This window comes from Protopterus annectens, chromosome 2.part0 (assembly GCF_019279795.1).
Source record: "Protopterus annectens isolate FY-2018-M chromosome 2.part0, PAN1.0, whole genome shotgun sequence".
In the NCBI taxonomy this organism is placed as follows: Eukaryota; Metazoa; Chordata; order Ceratodontiformes; family Protopteridae; genus Protopterus; species Protopterus annectens.
The window spans coordinates 120,010,642-120,030,132 of record NC_056728.1 but is presented as its reverse complement, the minus strand read 5'-3'; the positions used below and the strand labels follow the sequence as shown (position 1 = coordinate 120,030,132).

The 19,491-nt window shown below is 37.5% G+C and overlaps 1 protein-coding gene across 2 annotated transcripts in view; it reads right to left on the bottom strand.

Annotated features, from left to right (window-relative positions):
• TRDMT1 (tRNA aspartic acid methyltransferase 1) overlaps positions 1 to 19,491 on the bottom strand; it is a 694,418-nt gene that overhangs the window by 538,182 nt on the left and 136,745 nt on the right. For both annotated transcript variants that reach the window (XM_044060609.1, XM_044060610.1), the window contains exon 3: positions 6,476 to 6,547. In XM_044060609.1, the coding sequence (XP_043916544.1) occupies positions 6,476 to 6,547 (72 nt within the window). The remainder of the gene's footprint in view (positions 1 to 6,475; positions 6,548 to 19,491) is intronic.

Genomic DNA, 19,491 nt, shown 5'->3' with positions numbered 1-19,491 from the left:
ATGGAAGTGTGGAGTAGGCCCAATAAAATGTATATTCTGAGCAAACTGTCTAAATGGAATTTGTAAATAGCATGGCATGCAAGTTTCACAAGCTGGCTGATTAACATTTAAATACATTATACCCTGAAGTGCACAGTGAGACACTGTCATTACTCATTAGCAACTGTTTTAATTCTGCACTTCCCCCTTTCTGCCTTACTCTTGTAAATATAATCTGTTTTTAAACAAAAAAAAATATTTATTAATTTATAACTTATGACACTGGTAATCATACATTATAAATGAAAACAAACCATATTGACAATCTGGAGCATTTTATATCATAACCCATATTGACATAATTGTAGTTGCAAATATTATACATCACTTACAATCTACCCAGTCAATGACATAGCCCTTTCAAATCCTACCCTCTTCGAAACCTGATTCTTCCCCTGTATGTATTGTTCTCAAAGTTCCTATTTTTTCATATGTAATTTGCTCCTACCCTTTTCTAAACATCCCAATTCCAGTTTAAATGTTTATCTCTATTACTATGTTCACTACTTCTAGTACAGTTGGTTTAGACTTTGATTTCCATTTTCTAGTAATTGCTTTTTTGGCAGATATCATAATTAAACTAAGCAAGGTTTTACTATGTCTAGGTAATTCCGATTCTGTATCACAGCTCAGAAAAATCATTTCCCAAGTTACACCAATTTGCTCACCCAGTATTTCTGGTTGAGTAGTCTGCAGGGAACATTTAAATTCTGAGAACTCATTACACTCACAAAAATATATGTTCCCAATTACCCTTTTCGTCCCAATTAAATCTCTAACTTTGCTGTTTACCTGAGAAAAAATTATTTGGAGTCTACATGGGGTATTTTTATATCTATGTAAACATTTCCTAGCAAAACTCATAAATCTTCTACATTATGTTGCATACTTGGGGAGGCAAACATACATCCCTCTATTGTTTCTTTGCGAATTGCTTATCCAAGCTCTCTTCCCAATCCTTTCTAACCTTTATTTATTTATTTATTATTTTATTTTATTTTACATTTGTTAACCGGGCTAGTCTAACTGGATATATTTCCATTTTCAGCAGAGGCCCGGGGAGAAAAGCTCCACACATAGACAACGAGGTATAACAAAACAGATTACACTCAGCTAGGACTTTGACAATGAAAACAATTATCAAAAGAAAAGGACTTTAAATTCCTAGACAATGTAAATGGCAACATGTTAAGGCTTATTACATCTTTTAAAACCAAGAAGAGAAAGTATAAGACCAAGGAAGAGGAAACAATGATAAATGGAGAGAGCAGATTTATAAAAGATATATAGTTTCTAGAATAGAGTCATAGCCATATAGAGGAAAGATATAGGGGAGAGGTCCATAAATGGTAGAGGAAGAGAACTAAGGGAGAAAGCAGGAGGTACAAAACAATAGGGAGAGAAAAAAGAGGGTTAACTAAGGAAATTAACTTTCAACCTCTACTAGTTGATTCTTATAGTTATGCAATATTATACATGGTCTACTAATTATTCCTTTTTAAACAGCAGCTTCTGTTCTAGATTTTACTAAAAACTCTACCAGTGCTGGTATTTTATTTAGGACCCCCCTATTTATTTCTCTTTGCATATACTTTGATATCAATCCTTGATCGGGAAGGCAATCTCTAACCTGCAGTCCAAACAAATTATTGGCATCTTCCCCATTCTATTACCTTTCCTTTTTTAGTTCTTTGCTCCCAATACCATGGCTCCTTTGCCAGTTTTCTCCAATAAATTCCAGCCCACTCAGCTTGATGACAACCCTTTCTATTTTCTCGACGGAGTGCTAAAAGTTTTTGTGCTCTAGAGTTATCAAAAACAGTTGCTTAACAGCAATCTTTCTAAAGTCATGCATATTACTGAGGTAATTCCTTATTTTTTGTTTAGCATTCTGCAGTTGCTGCTCTTCTTGTTCTGAGAGATTCCCCCTATTTTGCAATACTTTAACATTTGTCAGTCCCTCTAAGTAATGCTTGTTACTTCTTAACGATATCTCTCATTCTTCTATTTTTGCCCTGTTTTTAAACTCCACTTTAATTTTATTCCACTCTCTAGCTATATTTTCAGAATACATGTCTATCTTCTTTAATAGCTCCTGAATAATTTCCACAACCCATTCCTTAAATTCCTCTCTTTTCAACAGATGGGTGGGAAAGCACCAGTGTCTCATTTTTATTTCATTACCCTGGGTTTTTATTTTAGTTCTTATTGGTGCATGACCTGAAATAGTTATTGGGTGCATATCAAGACCTTCAATTAAATGCATATGTTCCTGTGAAATGTAAATTCTGTTTAGCCTAGCCCAGTTTTTGTACCTTGGGGAATAATATGTAAATTCATTCCAAACTCCTAGTACTGAATCCAGATCTTCTATGCTAAATATTTTCATAAATTTCTTCAAAAATATACCCTCCTTTGTCATATTTCCCTTCTGGGACCCCAGACACATCGTCACTGTTGCAAATCAAATTCCAGACCCAACCATAAGTAATATTCCTTGCTGAAAGCTGATTACTTCTCCCAGAATTTTCTTAAGCTCCAGTATAGCAGTTTTAGGTGGAATATAAATACACGCCAGTGTAATCCTCCTCCCTTGCAAGGAGCCCCTTAGTACAAGTCTACTTTTACTATCTTTTTTATCCTCTTCTGTTACTACTGGAGCTCATCTTACAATTAATATAAGTACTCCTCTTTTCCTTTGTCACCGTCATTCCACTTAATAACCATCCTGAAAACCTTTATCAAATTTACAGTATAGTTCTTTCCAAATGTGTCTTCTGTAGCATAGCTATTTGCACTCTACATTTTTAATATATTTCACTATTTTCTTTTTTGTATTTATCTGAGAGACCATTGACATTTAAAGACATTACAGAAAGTATAATTGTATTATAAAGTTATTATTCCACCTTTTTATGTACAACAGCTTTTTTGTTAATGTCTGGTTCCAGTTTTTCTGTTACATGCATACATTGTTTAGCATGTTGATCTTTTTAAACAGTTCTTTCTTGTCATATCCATTTGACCCTATGTCACATTTTACAAAACTTTTTTATTGAAAGCCCTCAAAAGAAAAAAAAAGCACATAACTAATATCCCCTAAAACCTATTAACTTGAATACTAACACACAAACCTATGCACATCTTCAAATATTGAGGTTCTACCCTCTTAAAAAAAAACAAATGTTTGAAGCAAACAGTCACACTCAAACATGAGTAAACCTATAAGATAGGTTATCCATGCTAAGACAACATGGTGTAGTCTGTGCTTCTAAGTGCTGTCTGGTTTTGTATTATCATAATAAATCTACCAGCATGAAAAACACAAATGCTTTCAGAGAACTTTATCTCCTAGCCATTTTTATTTATCAGGTTGTCTCCTGGAGACATGAGAACAAGATACAGAATTGTTACTAAGCATACATTTACTTGCTATAAAAAGATTTATAATATTCAATATTCTTTTTCATTTACTTGCTTTCTCTTAAAATGTGTTACTAGATCAAGCTAAAGGCCTTAATCCAGTCATTCTTCTATGCAATATTGAGAAAAAGCCCACTATTTTTCTTTTGTAGTCCTCTTTTAACCAGGCTTTTTATCTTCTTTGAACAACGAAAAAAAGAGAAGTAGGGAGAAAAAAACAGGACACCTGTTTACATTACTATCCCCATTACACTTAAAAATAACTAAGAACATTTACTTTATAGCATGTAAAGAAAATTATGCACTATAAAAATAGTACCATTAAGAAAAAAAGTTTATTTTACTTACAGTTAACTTTCTCCCTCCTCATCCTCTATCCTAAGTATTTTTCCAAATACTAATGACATGAAGTAGGGCATTTGCTTTAGCACACCCTACAAGTTTAAGTAAAAAAAGACCAATATTTCCAGATTTTCTTGTTCTGCCATGTTTCACAAATATAATTATTGCTTTGTAATCCCACATTTGTCAATTTCCAAGTTACTGGTTTTATTCATATTTATCTCCATCTCCCAAATCCTGTCTCTGCTTCATTTCCAGCATACGCTCAATTCTTACACCCAATTTTTGTGCTTTCTGCCTTCTCTCAAGAATTTTCTGTTGAATCATTGGAAAAGGTTTCACTGGCATAGTCTCTCTGTGGTCTTTAGTATTAGAAGAACAAGAAAAAAACATCTCCTTCTGTTACACAGCTCACTTTTTGTTGGACAAACTTTTGTATTTCCTCCTTAGCATGAACTTCATCAAAAAATGATTTTGTCCCTCTAGGGAAAAATATTTTGAAGATAGCTGGGCACAGCAGTTTAAATCTCACCCCTGTTTCTCGACATTCCCTGAATAGTGGAATAAATGTACCCCTCTTCTGCCTGGTGTACAATGAGTAATCGTTCTTCACAAACACTCTGTTGTTTCCCATGTTTAGTACTTTGTCCTTCTGCCACAGTTTTGTCAGATCAACTCCTTCTGCTGGCAGGATTAATCTTTACTATTAAATGTCTTGGTTGCTTTCTCAGAGCCAGGTTTGGAGCATAAACATGATGTGCTCTTTCAATTAACAACTCCTGCTGTGGAATACCAGATCAATTGCTTATTCATGCTTTCATAAAATTAATACAGTCTGTTCCTCCCTGCTTCTCTGGTACAGCAGAAAATCTCAGGTTTTCCCTATGTCCTCTGTCCTCAAATTCTATTATTTTTCGAAATATCTCTTCTTGTGCAGTCTCATATTCAGCCAGCTATTCCTTCATTTTGACCTCTGATTTTTGCAGTTTTATCACCTCATCTAAATATCTGCTTAAAGCTTCTTCAATTTTTTCCAGCCTTTTGTTGTTTGAGTTGATATGCTCCATCAGTATTTCATTTATTTTAATCAGGTCTGTGTGATATTGTCTTGTACTTTGCTCTAGGTTTCTGGAAGTCATGTCTGGAGTTTGCACTGCTTTTTGCTAAACAGCTGCAGTTGTTTTCCCAGTCAGTGTTTTTTCCTCAACTTTTGTAGCTGATTTTCCTTCAAGTCCTTTGTATTTCCTTTTTCCTGGCATCCAGGCAGTGCACTTACTAGTCAGTTACTGAAATTTACCCATGAGTATAAATCCACTAGCATTCTCTGTTAAGTTTCTGTTTTCACACTGTGAGAGCTAGAATTAAGCTGTTACAAAATGTGCGGCCATCTTAGAAGTTCCATGTAAATATAATTATTGACCATTTCCCACATTAGAGTTTAGCTTCTCTTTTATTTGACATCACTAGCTACTCTATTGTTGTAAAGGGAGGGATCAGTACATTCTTTTCTGTGCACCTCTCTTGGATAATTTAAATGACTGTTAATGAAACATTTAAGAAAACTGTACAAAGATCTATTACCCCTCAAAGAACAAAAACATCTACTACAAAAAAGGTAATTTACTAGAATCCAATATGCTAAATTTCTAAGCTCTGTAACTAATAGTTCACTCAGTAAACCTCATGAAGTGAAGTACCAACCATCAACATAATGTGGACTGGAAGTACCACAGAGAACACAACCACATGGACTACTTATCTAAGGACCCACTCTGGTTCCTTAACTATCTTCTGCATTGCTATTATCCTTCTCCAGTTACATTATCTAAGACATCTTGTTATATTATGCTAGTGATTATACTGCTATCCCTTCTCAGCTATGGTAGCAGGAATGTAGCTTACTTGACTGTTCTTTCCCCTACATAGACCTGCCCTCCCCGACCTTCCCAAAGGATGGAGTACCTCAAAAAAGGATGGCAGTTTCTTCAGTGGGGTCACACACTACCCTTCTGAAAGTGTCTACTAGGAAGTATTCCAGCATTTATCTTAATATCTACATTCATTCCACAAATTTTCTAATATGTGCTAGACAGCAGAGGGCATGTACAGATGTACCACTGCTTCATCATCTGCAACTTTTTCATATTCAACTGCTATCCGGCTGCAAGTACTAAGTTAATGGAACCTACAAATCCAAAGAAAGGTCTACATGTTTTTCAAATCCCAGTTAGCTGTTCTTTCAAATAAGCATCTTTCTACTAAATTAGTTTGTCATGAGCTCTTCAGAAAAGCTATGCTATTCAAGGTCTAGTAACTCAATGATCTCTAATGGTCAGAAGTTCTTGTTTTCTCAAAGGAGGTATCATGTGCCTTTCCTCCATCTTCAGCATTAGTGTAAAACTTGCAGGCGTACTGTTAACTTTGCAAGTAGAAACATGCTAAATATCACAAAATGATCAGAATATTTCAGTAACATGACCTACTCTTTAAAAGACAATTCTCTTATGCAATAAACATTTTTTTGATAGTGCAGGCTAGAAAGCACAAAAACCTAACATAAAAAAATGAAAAATACATAAGTGTTTAAATGGGCAAATTTGTACATCATAATCAGTAACTTGTTTTACAAATCAAATGGCTGTATGGGAAACGGTGTTTGCTTTTACCATACCTAGGTAGAATATCTAGGATGTGGAGAAAACTCTTTGTTCTTGGGTCCATCACATCACCTTGCAAGCCAATTCTAAAAGGGAGAAAATAATGCATTTCTTGATTAAAAAAACAGAACATATAATAAAGGTATACTTTACAAAATGGAACTTTTAAACAAACAAATAAATAGTTCAGATTTATACAATGCATTGCATTAAGTATATGATGTGAAAAATACTTTTACTATTTTATTCTTCCTTCATGTGAAAATATTACCTTGCCACTCTTACACAATGTAAATAGGGAAGCCAAAATTATAGAATGAATATGTAGGGGAAATTCAAAATTACAGAGTTCATGTCTAAAAAAATGTGTCAGAATGTGATACAAAACAATTAAAATACAATACAAAATGTAAGGTGAATTTCCGGAGAATGTAATTGTGTGTTACACTTAACACAGGTTATCTTTGCTATACATAGTCAGCGATTACAATACATGCTGAATGTGTCCCAAAAGTGTAACATGCATTTCTAAGGTACCACGTCTTGTAATACATCTGTTGTGCATCATAAAATGTCAGTTTTACAAGGAAGGAAACTGGGGGAGAAAGAGAGTGCAATAGAGACTGCAAGCATATTACAAGGGGAAATGGAAAGTAGAAAAAGCTACTACTGAGAATGACAGCTAGGCAGCTTAGATTAAAAAAAATCCTCTGAGCCTTTGTTTTAGCCACAGCTCTCTGACGGGGAAAGTTGTCTAGGACAGGGAGACATTGTGGCTTGGTGGTGGTCAGGAATGGAATGGAATAACTTTAGACACTACTTCCCTGACTTACCTGCCTTGTGTGATGGCCTCTCTTACTAACAGGTGGAGAGACAGGTATTTTTTGACGTCTTCCAGAGGGAAGGAGTTGAATAAGGTCTCTGGGAGAAGACTGATGTTCTCATAGTTTAATAAGTAATTACTTGGCTACCTGCCCTTGTGGGCCACTGTAAGCCTACCCAGTTTCACTTTTGGTTCTTGAATTAACCTTTTCTGTTTGGTGTTAGACTGGCTTTACCCATCCCATGGTTGATAATTACATACTAACCCTAGTGAGAATAACTAGGATCATACCACAAATGAAATGAGGGGACCCATGCATGGGATAAAGTACATGGGAGCTGCCTCTGTTCATTAGTAATATGAGGGCAGTTCTAGAGTTAATTTTCTATTACTCATCCATTGACCCAAGTCTCACTTGAATATGGATAAGCTGAGCTCTGTTTTACATGGATAAGAGACTGTTCCTAAACAGCAGTATCTTCTGCATGATATACCCATCCCTCCAGACCATTCTGCTGATGTTGCAGAAGAGGTTTAGATCCCGAGACTGAGCATTTCTGATGAAATTTGACTTGCTGATGTGCAGTAACTCCATCAGTACTGGGTTCACAGGTTCATAGGTAGGTACTAGGCTAGTGGCCCTAGGGCCTATATAAGCCTAGTCAAAAAGTACCCTGGCTTTCGCCACCCAAGAAAATTATTTTCCTGTGCCCCTGCCGAGCAGAGCCACAGAAGTAATACCTGGGGTGAATTTCCCATCTCCCATCCAATCATCAAGATTTTTCTTGAAGAGTGCTAATGAGGAGCTTTGTTTGATTATAGATAGGCAGTTTGTTCCAGAGTATGGGAAGTCTCTGGGACAGGAATGTATCCCTCCAGTATGTTCTGCTTATTGTGGTGACAAGGTTTAGGTCCCTAGAGCATGTAGCTCAGAGGGGTTGGGATTTCTTTAAGTGGAGCATGTCCAACAGCTCTGGGTTTGACATAACTTTGTATGTTAGGCAGAGATCACCAATGAGTAGGTGATATGCGATGGAGTAAAGCTGGAGTTTTTTGAGATGGTCCGCGTAGGGCATCTGTTTGAGGCCGGTAATCCTCTTTGTGAGGTATTTCTGTGGCCTTTCCAGTTGTTGTAGATGTCTTGTGAGGTACATACCAAAAGGGGCATTATACTCTACAATGGGTCTAATGAGTGACAAGTAGAGGGGAACAATGACCTCTTTTTTCCTGGATGAGAAACCTTTTGTGATGAAGGTGCCTTGTAGAAGGATTTCCTGACTACTGTGGCAATGTGATTATCAAAGGAGCGACTACTCTCCACCTGTGTCCCAAGGTCTCTTATCACACTTTCAGTGTTAAGTAGACTACCGCCTATGTGGTAGTTCATGGGTACAAAGTTTTGACCAAAAGGGACGACAATGCACTTTTTGGCATTGAGCTTGAGGCCATGGCTTTGACACCAGGCATCTGTCTCACTGAGGCCCTTTTGTAAGATGCCCACATCATTAGGAGTTTTCATTATGACTCCTAGTTTGCAGTCATCTGCGAACTTCGTTAGCCAAAGACCTTCTGTGTTAGCCTGTACTTCAGAGAAGTAGATACCAAACAGGTGAGGACCCAGGACTGAACCCTGTGGTACTCCACTTGTCACTGGTCTGAAGTTGGATTTGGAGTCTGCTACTTTCACAGTGTGGTTTCTGTCAGTGAGCCAGTTGGCAACCCATCTTGTGACATAGGAATTTATACCTAGTTTAGTGAGTTTATCTATAATTCCAGAGTGGGGGATGGTGTCAAAAGCCTTGGCGAGATCTTAGATAGGCTGTGTGAACCGCCTTACCCTCATCTACGGCTTTGATGACGGCTTCAAGAAGTCTACCAGGTTTAGGAGACATGATCTGCCTTTTACAAACCTGAACTGGGTGGGGTTCAGAGTCTGGAGATTACCAATTTCATTGTTTATAAGTGAGGGTCACAGAATGCCTTTTATGCCAGGCACAGGTCACTTCTTACAGTCTGTATGATATAGAGTACAGTAAAAGTGCACTGAGGCAGTCTATGTAGAACATATTCTTTTAGTAACATATCTTTCTGGGCATTCCAGTTGTTGCACATGTCTGGACAGCTACATGCCAAAGGAGGAAATATACTTACTGACTGGCTTAATAAGGGATCAGTAAAGGGGGACAATGACATCTCTAGATCTAGATGCAATTCCTTTATTTATAAGCTGCGCAATATAGATGGACTTTCTTACAACAGTGGACACATGTTGGTAAAAAGTTAGGCAACTGGGATGTATTGTAAATGTGACAGTTACCCAAGGCAGACTACTACTCAAAGGATATGATGATGCATTTTTTGGCATTCATTTTTAGTCCATGATTCTGGCACCAGTTATGTGTTTGGGACAGACCTCAATGAATGCTCCTAGCTTGCAATCATTTGCAAACAGTCTGGTGGAGGCCTTTGGTATTGGCTTGTACTTCAGAGAAGTAGATGCCAAACAGGAGGGTCCATTGGGTGTAGGCTTATGTGCTGTGTTTGGTGTTGCTTTTGGTGTATGTTTTAGAGATTGTGAAGGATAGGCATTGTTGTTTTCAGGCTTAGGTTGTCTTTGAGGCTTGTGGACATTGCTTTTTAGTGCCTTAGCATAAGATGGTTTGCGTGTGTGGACACTATGTGGTTGATGTAGTGTGTGTTCTTGACAACCTTGTTTGTATGTAATATTTTTGCCTCCAAGGAAGTTGTGTATGTACATCTCTCACACTGTGTTGATTTCTTTAAGGATTAAAGGTAGTCAGTGAACATAAGCAACTGCTATTTTGTCTCAGGATACCCACATCTACCAAGCTGGATAGAGAGACATTTGAAAATTGTACATCTATGATGCTTAGGCCAGTACTGGAGTGGGCTCTTAGGGTTTGAGGACTGGTTTTACAGAGGTTTTCTTGAGGGATTTCTAGGATTAGGGACTAGAGCTGAAGAGTGCTACTACACAATATTAGATAGTGCTAGGATATGGTATTAGTGCTATCTGATGCACATGCTAGCTACTCTGAACTTGACTTTATGCAATGCATTACTAAACTGCAAGTTCCAGTCCCCGTGATAGTTTTATAGGTTAATTTTACAGGTTAACTTCAGTGTTTTCCAATTCAGGCAGACCAGGCCACCACCTACTTCCATTAAATGGAATATCTCAGTTTCCTTAATATAAAAACAGAAGAAAGACTGCTTGAGAATGTATGCTACCACAAGACAACTTTAACAAACCAGTTTGATAAGGCAATTTAAAGTCAATCAGACCAGTTGCAAGGTAATTTGAACAAATGCAGCAATTTTGCCTTAAATACAGATAAATGCACAAATAAAAAAAAAACATCAGTAGTCGATCACTAAAAAGTACTTAGCTTGTGCCTGGATGACACATGATGTAAGGAAATTACTTCAGAGGCTTAGACAAGGACACCAAGAGTTGCTGAGCTCTGTGGGAATCACTCAAGAGCATTTCAAACACACCAAATGTATACAGGAACTTAAAGAAAACTGTGTTCAATCCTTTAGCAAGGCCAAAACTGCAGGAATACAATGATTACTTAAAATAAAGAAAACTGTGTAGCATCCTTTAGCGGGGCTGAAATTGCAGGAATACAACAATTAAGTGCTAACAAAAAATACAAAGTAGCTTGGCCAGCAACACTATCAGTAAAACTTATCAAAAGTGCAGTTCTCAGCAACCAGCAAATAATACAATATCAGGCTTATTTTAAAAAGATTTAAAGTGCAAAAATCAGCAGATAAGGCAGTTAAGTGAAGTGCAAAACAGTAAAATACATCTTTTATCTGCCAAGGATGACACAGATTTATTCAGGAACCTTGCAGAGTGTGGCAAGGTTGCTGGACAGATAGGAGTTTTGTGAAAATGATTTGAGGTAAAGGAGGTTAGCTAAAGAGCAATACTTGCTTGCTGAGTGTGCTGTCAGTATGATGGATCTATGGAAAACAATGGGTGGGAAAAATACTTAATCAACTCACACAACTGACCACAACAATCAATGGGGGAGGAAGGGATTTTGGTAGTCAGATTACCATAAGGGGTGAAAGTAAGAGTCACTGGCTTTTAAAACAACAGCAAAAGTGTGGGAGGGTTGGGGTAAAAATTCAAGCTGATGTAAGAAACCAGACAAATACAGCTTGTCATCTACAGTATATCAGGTCAGCATGTGAGCCAAAATGGCCAGTAATATGTAAGTGATATGCAGACTTAATTAAAGACTATAATAGCAGTCAGTCTGTAAAACAGATCTGTGCAAACCAGACAAAAAACACAAACAGATCTAAGAGCTTTTGCAAATCAAAGCTCTCAAGGCAACCTCTACTTTTAACAACACTGTTCCAGCTAAAGAACAAAACAATATACTTACAGGAAATTTAACAGTTTACTTACAGGAAATTCAAGCTGATGTAAGAAGCCAGACAAATCAGACACTACAGCAGTGATGGTAATAAGACATCTCTCTTTAAATGGTCATATCTCAACTGGGCTACTGTAACATGCTCGGTCTTGGACTTGCACATCATGATTTGGCATATCTGCAGCACATGCAAAGTTCCACAGCCACACTGTTGACTGAATATCATGTATGAATCATAGTAGATCTACAGGATCTGCAATGGCTGGCAACTGCAGTCACATCATGTGTTTCAAAATCTTGATCATCACCTAGTGTGCTCTTCCCAGCCTGGGTCTGTTTTTACATAAAGGAGATGCTGAAATGATGTGCCCTGGTTAGACACCTCTGATCACCAGATGAGAGACTGAGTGTAGTTCAAGGACATATGACAGACTAATTTTTACTCACCTTGCTCCAGACATTTGGAACTAATTAACGTCCCTGATTCAGACATGCAATTTTGAGTAATGTTATGAAGGTCTCTATAATACCATCTTTTGAGACATATAGATATAACAGAATAGAGGCACTAAACATTTCTTAAATTTTAAACAGAAAAGTCATTTTTAGGCAGTTATTACATTTCAATATACTGTTTTTTTTTAATGTATTGATTTTTTTTTTATATCTGTACAATGCCTAGGAAACGGGAAATTGTAGCAGTGATCTGACAGACTTTATACATTTAAAAAGAAGTGTCTATTACCATCAGCTTTGTAGTCCCCTCTCTAAACAGTTTGGATCAATACGTCATCAAGGGTAGCTCCACAGTCCAGTCAGACAGACAGTGTCTAAGTTAGGAAACCTACTTCATCAATAAGACTACTTGGAGAACATTTTTACTCCCCAGTGAAGTTACCTTCAGGCCAGAGTTATTTTCTCCCTTGAATACTAAGTATATCACCTACAAGTGATACTGTGTTCTGCTCCACTTTAGTACCATTCAGTTTCTTCACTTCCACTTTCCCTGCTACAGCTCATGAATGTGCCATCATCTCTTGCCTGTTCAAGTGGTTACATTATTTCAGAAAGGTATTTGCCTCAATCTGAAGGACAAAGGGGAAACCACACCCTTTCTGTAATTTTCAATCTTCACCACTGCCCATAATTTGACATTCGAAGAATAAGTCTAACGGACACCAGCAAAGTGTTAGAAAGCACGCAGTGCCTAAAGTGAAACTCACTTTTCAAGACTAAGCTGCTGGAGAAATATTTTGCATGAAGAGCAAGGATCAGGATTATGGCAAAACTAAACAAGCTGTTAGCTGCTCTCACTTTTGACAAGTGAAATGTTACTGTTGTTCATGCAAGTGTACAAAATTAAGGATAGTACAGATTATTAAAAGCTGTCTGAATCTGCTTTACTAGGTCTCTGAATTGTCTGGTATCAGTCACAGGCAACTAAGCACGGCATGCGTACTGTGTGTGTAACAAGGGCAAGGTAAAGCAGGCACAAGCTATCGGAGGTATGATTGGCATCAGGCAGTAGTGCAAAAATTAAATAGTGGTACTGCCAGCCGCTGGCATTCAATTATTTAAACAGGTGCAGCTGTTCAAAGAATGCATGTTTGCAGAAGCATTCACCAGTGAGAGTGGATATGCACAGGGCTGTAGCCAGAGAATTCCATTTTGTACTCACAATCTCTTGTTGCTGCCCCTAACCAACCTGGCATTAAAAATGCTCACATCTCACAAGATGCTGCTGCCCACAAGACTTAATAAAGGTTCTATGTTCGCTCATTGAATATGGATTACAGCAAACGCCTTATAAATGAATGTGAAACAGCAAAACTTCAAAGTACTGAAAATGCTTAACATAAAAAAATAATTCATCGAATGGCAGTTAATAAATGCATACATCAATTTCATCTGTTCCCTCTATACCTGCAAAAGATATTGCTGTTTGGATTAGCAATCCTCTCTGTAGGCAAGCTATTTACCTGCTGTTGGAGGCATTAGTTTAGACAGTCACAGACATAAAATGTACTCTGTGGAGTACAAAGAGTATGTCTGGCTACACCCTTGGATGTGCAACAGAGTTCAGGTCCAAGCTCACTCCTGTTCATACTGATGATGTACATCAGCAAACAGGTCAGCTAGGACAGATTGCCAAAAATGTTAAGTTCAAATGACGCGGTACTACAAAGAGAGCTAAACAGGAACTTCAGCAAATGACAGAGGACTGGAAAGCAAAACTGAAGACACATGACATGACGCAGAATACATACAAGATAGTGGTCATGGCAGCAAATGGGAAAATCAGAAGAAACTGAAAACTGTGAGAGAAGGGAAAACAGTAGAGGAGGTTAACAGCTTAACATATCTGTGGAGATGGGAAATGTTAATGACCAGTCACAGGCAGAATCACAGGTGCTGCAGCCAACTGGAGCAAAGTGTGAGGGGCATTGGGGGATAGAAAAATGCTAAAGAAGCTGAAAAGTAAGGTGTACAAAACACTGGCACAGCCATCACTTCTGTATGGCATAGAAATCTGGAAAGTGAAGGGAAAGCAGCTGAATCCAAACATATGGGAAACTGCAAATTCACCTTAGTTCAGCATCCATATCCCTCATGGGTAGAGGCAACAAGTAAATGTCTCAGACATTTCCTTGATCTGCCTTCCTCTGGGTTATTCATGTGTGAAATACAAGGGCTAATAATTACCATGTGAATGTAGGGCTAGGCTTAAGATCCACACATATCAGCAGCCTAATAAGTACATATAAAGCAATGAACATGAGAAAGGTTCAGGTGAAGGAAATGAGTATTTGGGATGGGTAGCTGGATGCAAACTGTGGGGTGAATAATGAAATTAGGACATTAGAGCTGATGCCACAGCAGCCCTAATTGCAGGGATAGTCAAGAAGGGCAGATTACGGTGGTTTTGTCATGTGTGCAGGAAAAATGATGATTTGGGAAATAGAGAGGAAGAAGGCAAGAAGAAACAAGGATGTCCAGCCAAAAGATGGATATTTTAACTGACAGAAGACAATCATGACTGCTGAAGATGTTAGGAGACTGGGAATAAACTGAGACAGATGATGACTGTCAAAGCAACAGTGGCCCCACATAAAAATGAGAAAATTGGGATTAATGATGATGATGTTTGCCAAATAACACAAAACCCCCTAAAATCCTAACCGTAACATTAAAATGTTAACCCTAACTGCATGCCAGTCTTCAGGCAGTGCAGCTATACACCTTTTGTGGAGCAGTTTCCCACCCAGCAACAGTGACCATGGACATGAAAGTTGCAAAAAACTCCAAAATAACAGGGACAGTTGGAGATGGGATATAAATAACAAGAACATGTTAATGAAGGGAGCAGAAAAAGATAAAACAGCTGGAGATGAGAAAAGTGTACTTAAGCATTCAGTAACTGTGCTGTTGTCCAAGGACTAAGATTTTCCTAATTTCATAAAGCTAAAAGCCATATCTGACTGAGTGGCCTCCCTGGAATCCTGTTCAAAAACAAAGCATGTCTAGAATGATTATTCTCTTTTACACTGAGAATTCCAAAAAGCTTGTGCTTCAGAAAAGTCCAAGAGTAGGAGCCAATAAGCATTCATAAGATAAAAGAACGCAATTCCTCAAGTTATGCCTTAACTTACACACATCTACAAGCAGGAGGTTTTAAATTCCTGACTGCTGCATGTTGGACAGCAGATGCCTAGCAATCAGAGTCGCACCAAATTTAAATGCAAGAAAAATCTTTTAAACAGAACAAGAAAAGCAACTTTTTCCTTACAGAAGGCACTTACTGCTGCAATGAATGCCACAAATTCTGTGCTGCAGTTAAATTAAACTGAAAGAACAGTGCTATTTATGGTCTGCCTTCCAAGTGTTATAGACCAAACAACGAGCACTGTAGCATTGTAAGTGTGAATGAGTCTCCAATGCAAAGAATCCTGGGAGATGTGAGGAGGTCATAGCAGCATTATGCAGCATTACACAGTACCATCAAACAGAAAATTTGAAAATCATCTGCCAACAACTCTCTGGGTTTTTGGGAATCCCAAGGATACAGAGGGTTATCCTTTTTGTTTTCAAAGTAAGGAAAACATTATTGACAAATATGATACTGCTTTAATCTCGAGTCTTTCGGCTTTTCCCGGTTAGGAGTCGCCACATTGGAACTCCGGTCCACTAATGATTGGTAGTTGATTTTTACGTGCCGAGTTACCAGACCTGATGCACAACCTTCAACGAAGGTACGCCCATTCACGCATGTCTCCACGCAGAAGACGCTTTAGCTGAGAATCGAACCGGACAGCGTCTTACTGTGAGGCGACAACGCTACTGCAGAGGAATTCAAATATAATCACAGCAATAAAACTAGCAGAAAACAAGGAAATCTGCCCAGGGGGGAAAATATTTTTGCATTTGATGACAACTCTGAATGCACGAACACAAGAAAAAAGTATAACACACAATTCACTCAGTCTTGTGCTTAAGGTTACAATTCCTAAGCAGGTTTTTTAACTTACTACGAGCTTTAATACAATTCCTTTACCTGTACTGGCTGATCCTTCCTATATCATTGCTTGGATGGCATGAGGCTTTTGCAAAGTAAAGTGCCATATACCTAAGCACAATTGCCATTTTTATATTTTTGAATTATTTACTGTTAACTAAATAAACCTATTAGTGCCTCCTCATAGTGGCAGCTTGGAAGCACTAACTTGTTAAGTGACATGTCAAATGTTTCTCGGTTTTCTTTCTGATCATTTTCTCCATTTATCTGTAAAATACCATTTATATAACTGCAGGACATGCATATCAGCCACATGAAGAAAAACTGCTGCAATGTTAGTCACATATAGTTTGCTTCCCAGATCAAAGATAAGCATCAATTATTTAAAAAAATGCATAAAGACAGAGAACAGAAGTAGAACACCATGATATCTGTTATGCTGTGGTTATTTTTTGTAAGTGTACAATGCTGCCTTCAGGCTAGTCCTGTTCCTAATTTACTCATAGGATGGAGAAAATAACATGAAATATAACCAAATTATAGAGTTAATGGCAGACCAGCTGTTCATTTTTCTAATATATGGGTAAGCTGCATAACCCAATTAGCAATTGCTGAAAGAACGCCACTCCCAGCCTACCTGCTAATTAAAGCATCATATGCAATTCTACTGGCAGTACGTCTATATTTAACATAACAAGCTTCAAATAAGCTACTGATGTTTTAGACTACAGCAGCTTCCTCTTGTATAAAGTACAACTTTGACTGAGTCAGTGGACAAGACCAAAGTTTACATAAAGACATATTACTTTCTAGTGGGTCTTTGATTAACAGCAACAACAAAAATAGTACAGACAAATAAATAAAAGTCTATAGAGCAAAACACAGGCATGCACATTCCCATCACATTTGCAGTTTGTGATGTCACTGATTAGACAAATGGATCAGCAACAACTAATTAGATGCTATCAGAAGCATATCTTCAGGGACTCTCTTCTGCCCAGAACGTAACACTAAATGAAAAAAAAACATTAAATATCAATACTCAAGGTAACTGATTAGAAAATCCATCTTTGCAGTGAAAATAAATTTACCAAACAAAATTTAGAATGCAATTCCTGTAGACAGAATGTAGGGGTATGATTACCTACAATATAACTATAAGACGACCCATAAGTCTGATCAGCCTCATACGTAAAGGCATGGAAAAACTTATCATGGAATTAACCAGTCAGTACATAGGTAACTACCAAACACTGGACTCATCTCAATTTGGATTTGTTAAGAGCAGGTCACGTTTACTCAACGTGGTAGATTTGTTTTTGAAAAGGTTATCAAAGCAGTAAATGAAGGAAAAAATGGTACATAACGCATACCTTGAACTAGCCGAAGCTTCTGATAATTCCCCACTAAAGAATAATTGAAAAGCTTAATAAAATGGGAGTAAATCCCTATGCCACCTCTGGGATTGCCAAATGGCTCACAAAAAGAATTCAGATAATCAAAATAGGGGAAGTTACTTCCAGAAAGAGACCAGTCACCAGTGGAGTCTCCCCACAGTTCTGTGCTGGGGCCTCTCCTGTTTGGCATCTACTTTTTGACGTAAAAGCCAACACCAAAGGGCTCTGGCTGAGAAATTTGCACATGACTGTAAGCTAAGAGCAGTCATTGAATCTCCAAATGACTTAGCCATCCTATAGGAAGTTTTTTGTCCCAAATAAATAACTGGTACTAAAATCATGGACTGAAACTAAATGCGAAAAAATGCATTGTTATATCCTTTGGGAAGTCATCTACTCTAGGGAAATATCACATTGACAATACTCCCATGACAGCTAACCCAGTTGCTCGGAATTTGAGAACTTATATAGACAGTGACATATCTTTGACTAATGTGTGTGTACTGTTGCTAGAAAGTCCTTATATAATGCACAACTTATAAACAAAGGGATTGTGTCTTCTGCTGTGGAGCAGAATCCTCATCCACATACAACAATGTTCATCCCTGTCTATATTCACGCATAACTTAGATCTAGAGATGGGGAAACAGAAACATTACCCCTTTACTATGAATGGATAAAGACTGCTCCTAAATGCGTTATCCCATGGGTCCCCTCAAATTATCTATGGCATAATCACAGTTATTCTAATTAGGGGCAATATGTAACTGTCAACCATGGGATGAGTGAGACCACTCTATAACCAAATGGAATTGGTTATTTCAAGCACAAAAAGGGAAACTGGCCAGGCTTAAAATGGCCTGCAAAGGAAATTAGCCTTGTGTTTACCTATAAACCTACAAGAACACATGAAAAAATAAGTTGTCCGAAAAATACCAGATCTAAAACTATACTGTTAAATACAGCAGTTGCACAGTTCATTAATATAAAATAAATTTACACTACTACTAGATTATGCATCAACACAGAAAAAAAATGGCACTAAAGCCAATTAATACAACAAACTTGTACTTTCAATTTACTAGAATTATCAACTCTTTAAGCAAGCAACTACCTCAAAAGCACCATGTAGAAAGATAATCAGTATTAAAATGAAAGTTCAAGCAATTTTATTCTACCCTCAAAAATCTCCTTAGATTTCTGAAGAAAGTATAACTGAAAAGTTCAGAAGAAGTGTAATTAACATTAGTACAAGGTTAGAGGATCTGGGACCTTTCAAATCTCTTTGCTGGTAAGGTAAGGAAGCATATTGATATATATGTTTCAGTTATATAAAGTGGATATAAAAAGTGTACACATCCCTGTTAAAATGCCAGTTTTATGTGACATAAAAAATGAGACCACAATAAATCATTTCAAAACTTTTCCCACCTTTAATGTGACATATAACCTGCACAATTCAATTGAAAAACAAACAAATCTGTTAGGGGAAAAAATATAAAAAAATAAAAAATGTACAATAAGCTGGTTGCATAAGTGTGAACACCTTTAAACTAATACTTTGTTGAAGCACCTTTTGCTTTAATTACAACATTTAGTCTTCTTGGTAAGGAGTCTATCAGCAAGGCACTTCTTCACTTGGCAATATTTGCTTCCTTGCAAAAGCGCTCCAAATATGACACATTGCGAGGGCATCTCTTGGGCACAGCACTCTTCAGGTCACCCCGCAGATTTTCTTTTTTGATTAAGGTTTGGGCTCTGGCTGGGCCATTCCAAAACTTTAATTTTATTCTGGTGAAGCCATTCTTTAATTTATTTGGATGTATGTTTGGGGTAAGTGTCATGCTGAAAGGTGAAATTCCTCTTCATCTTCAGCTTTCTA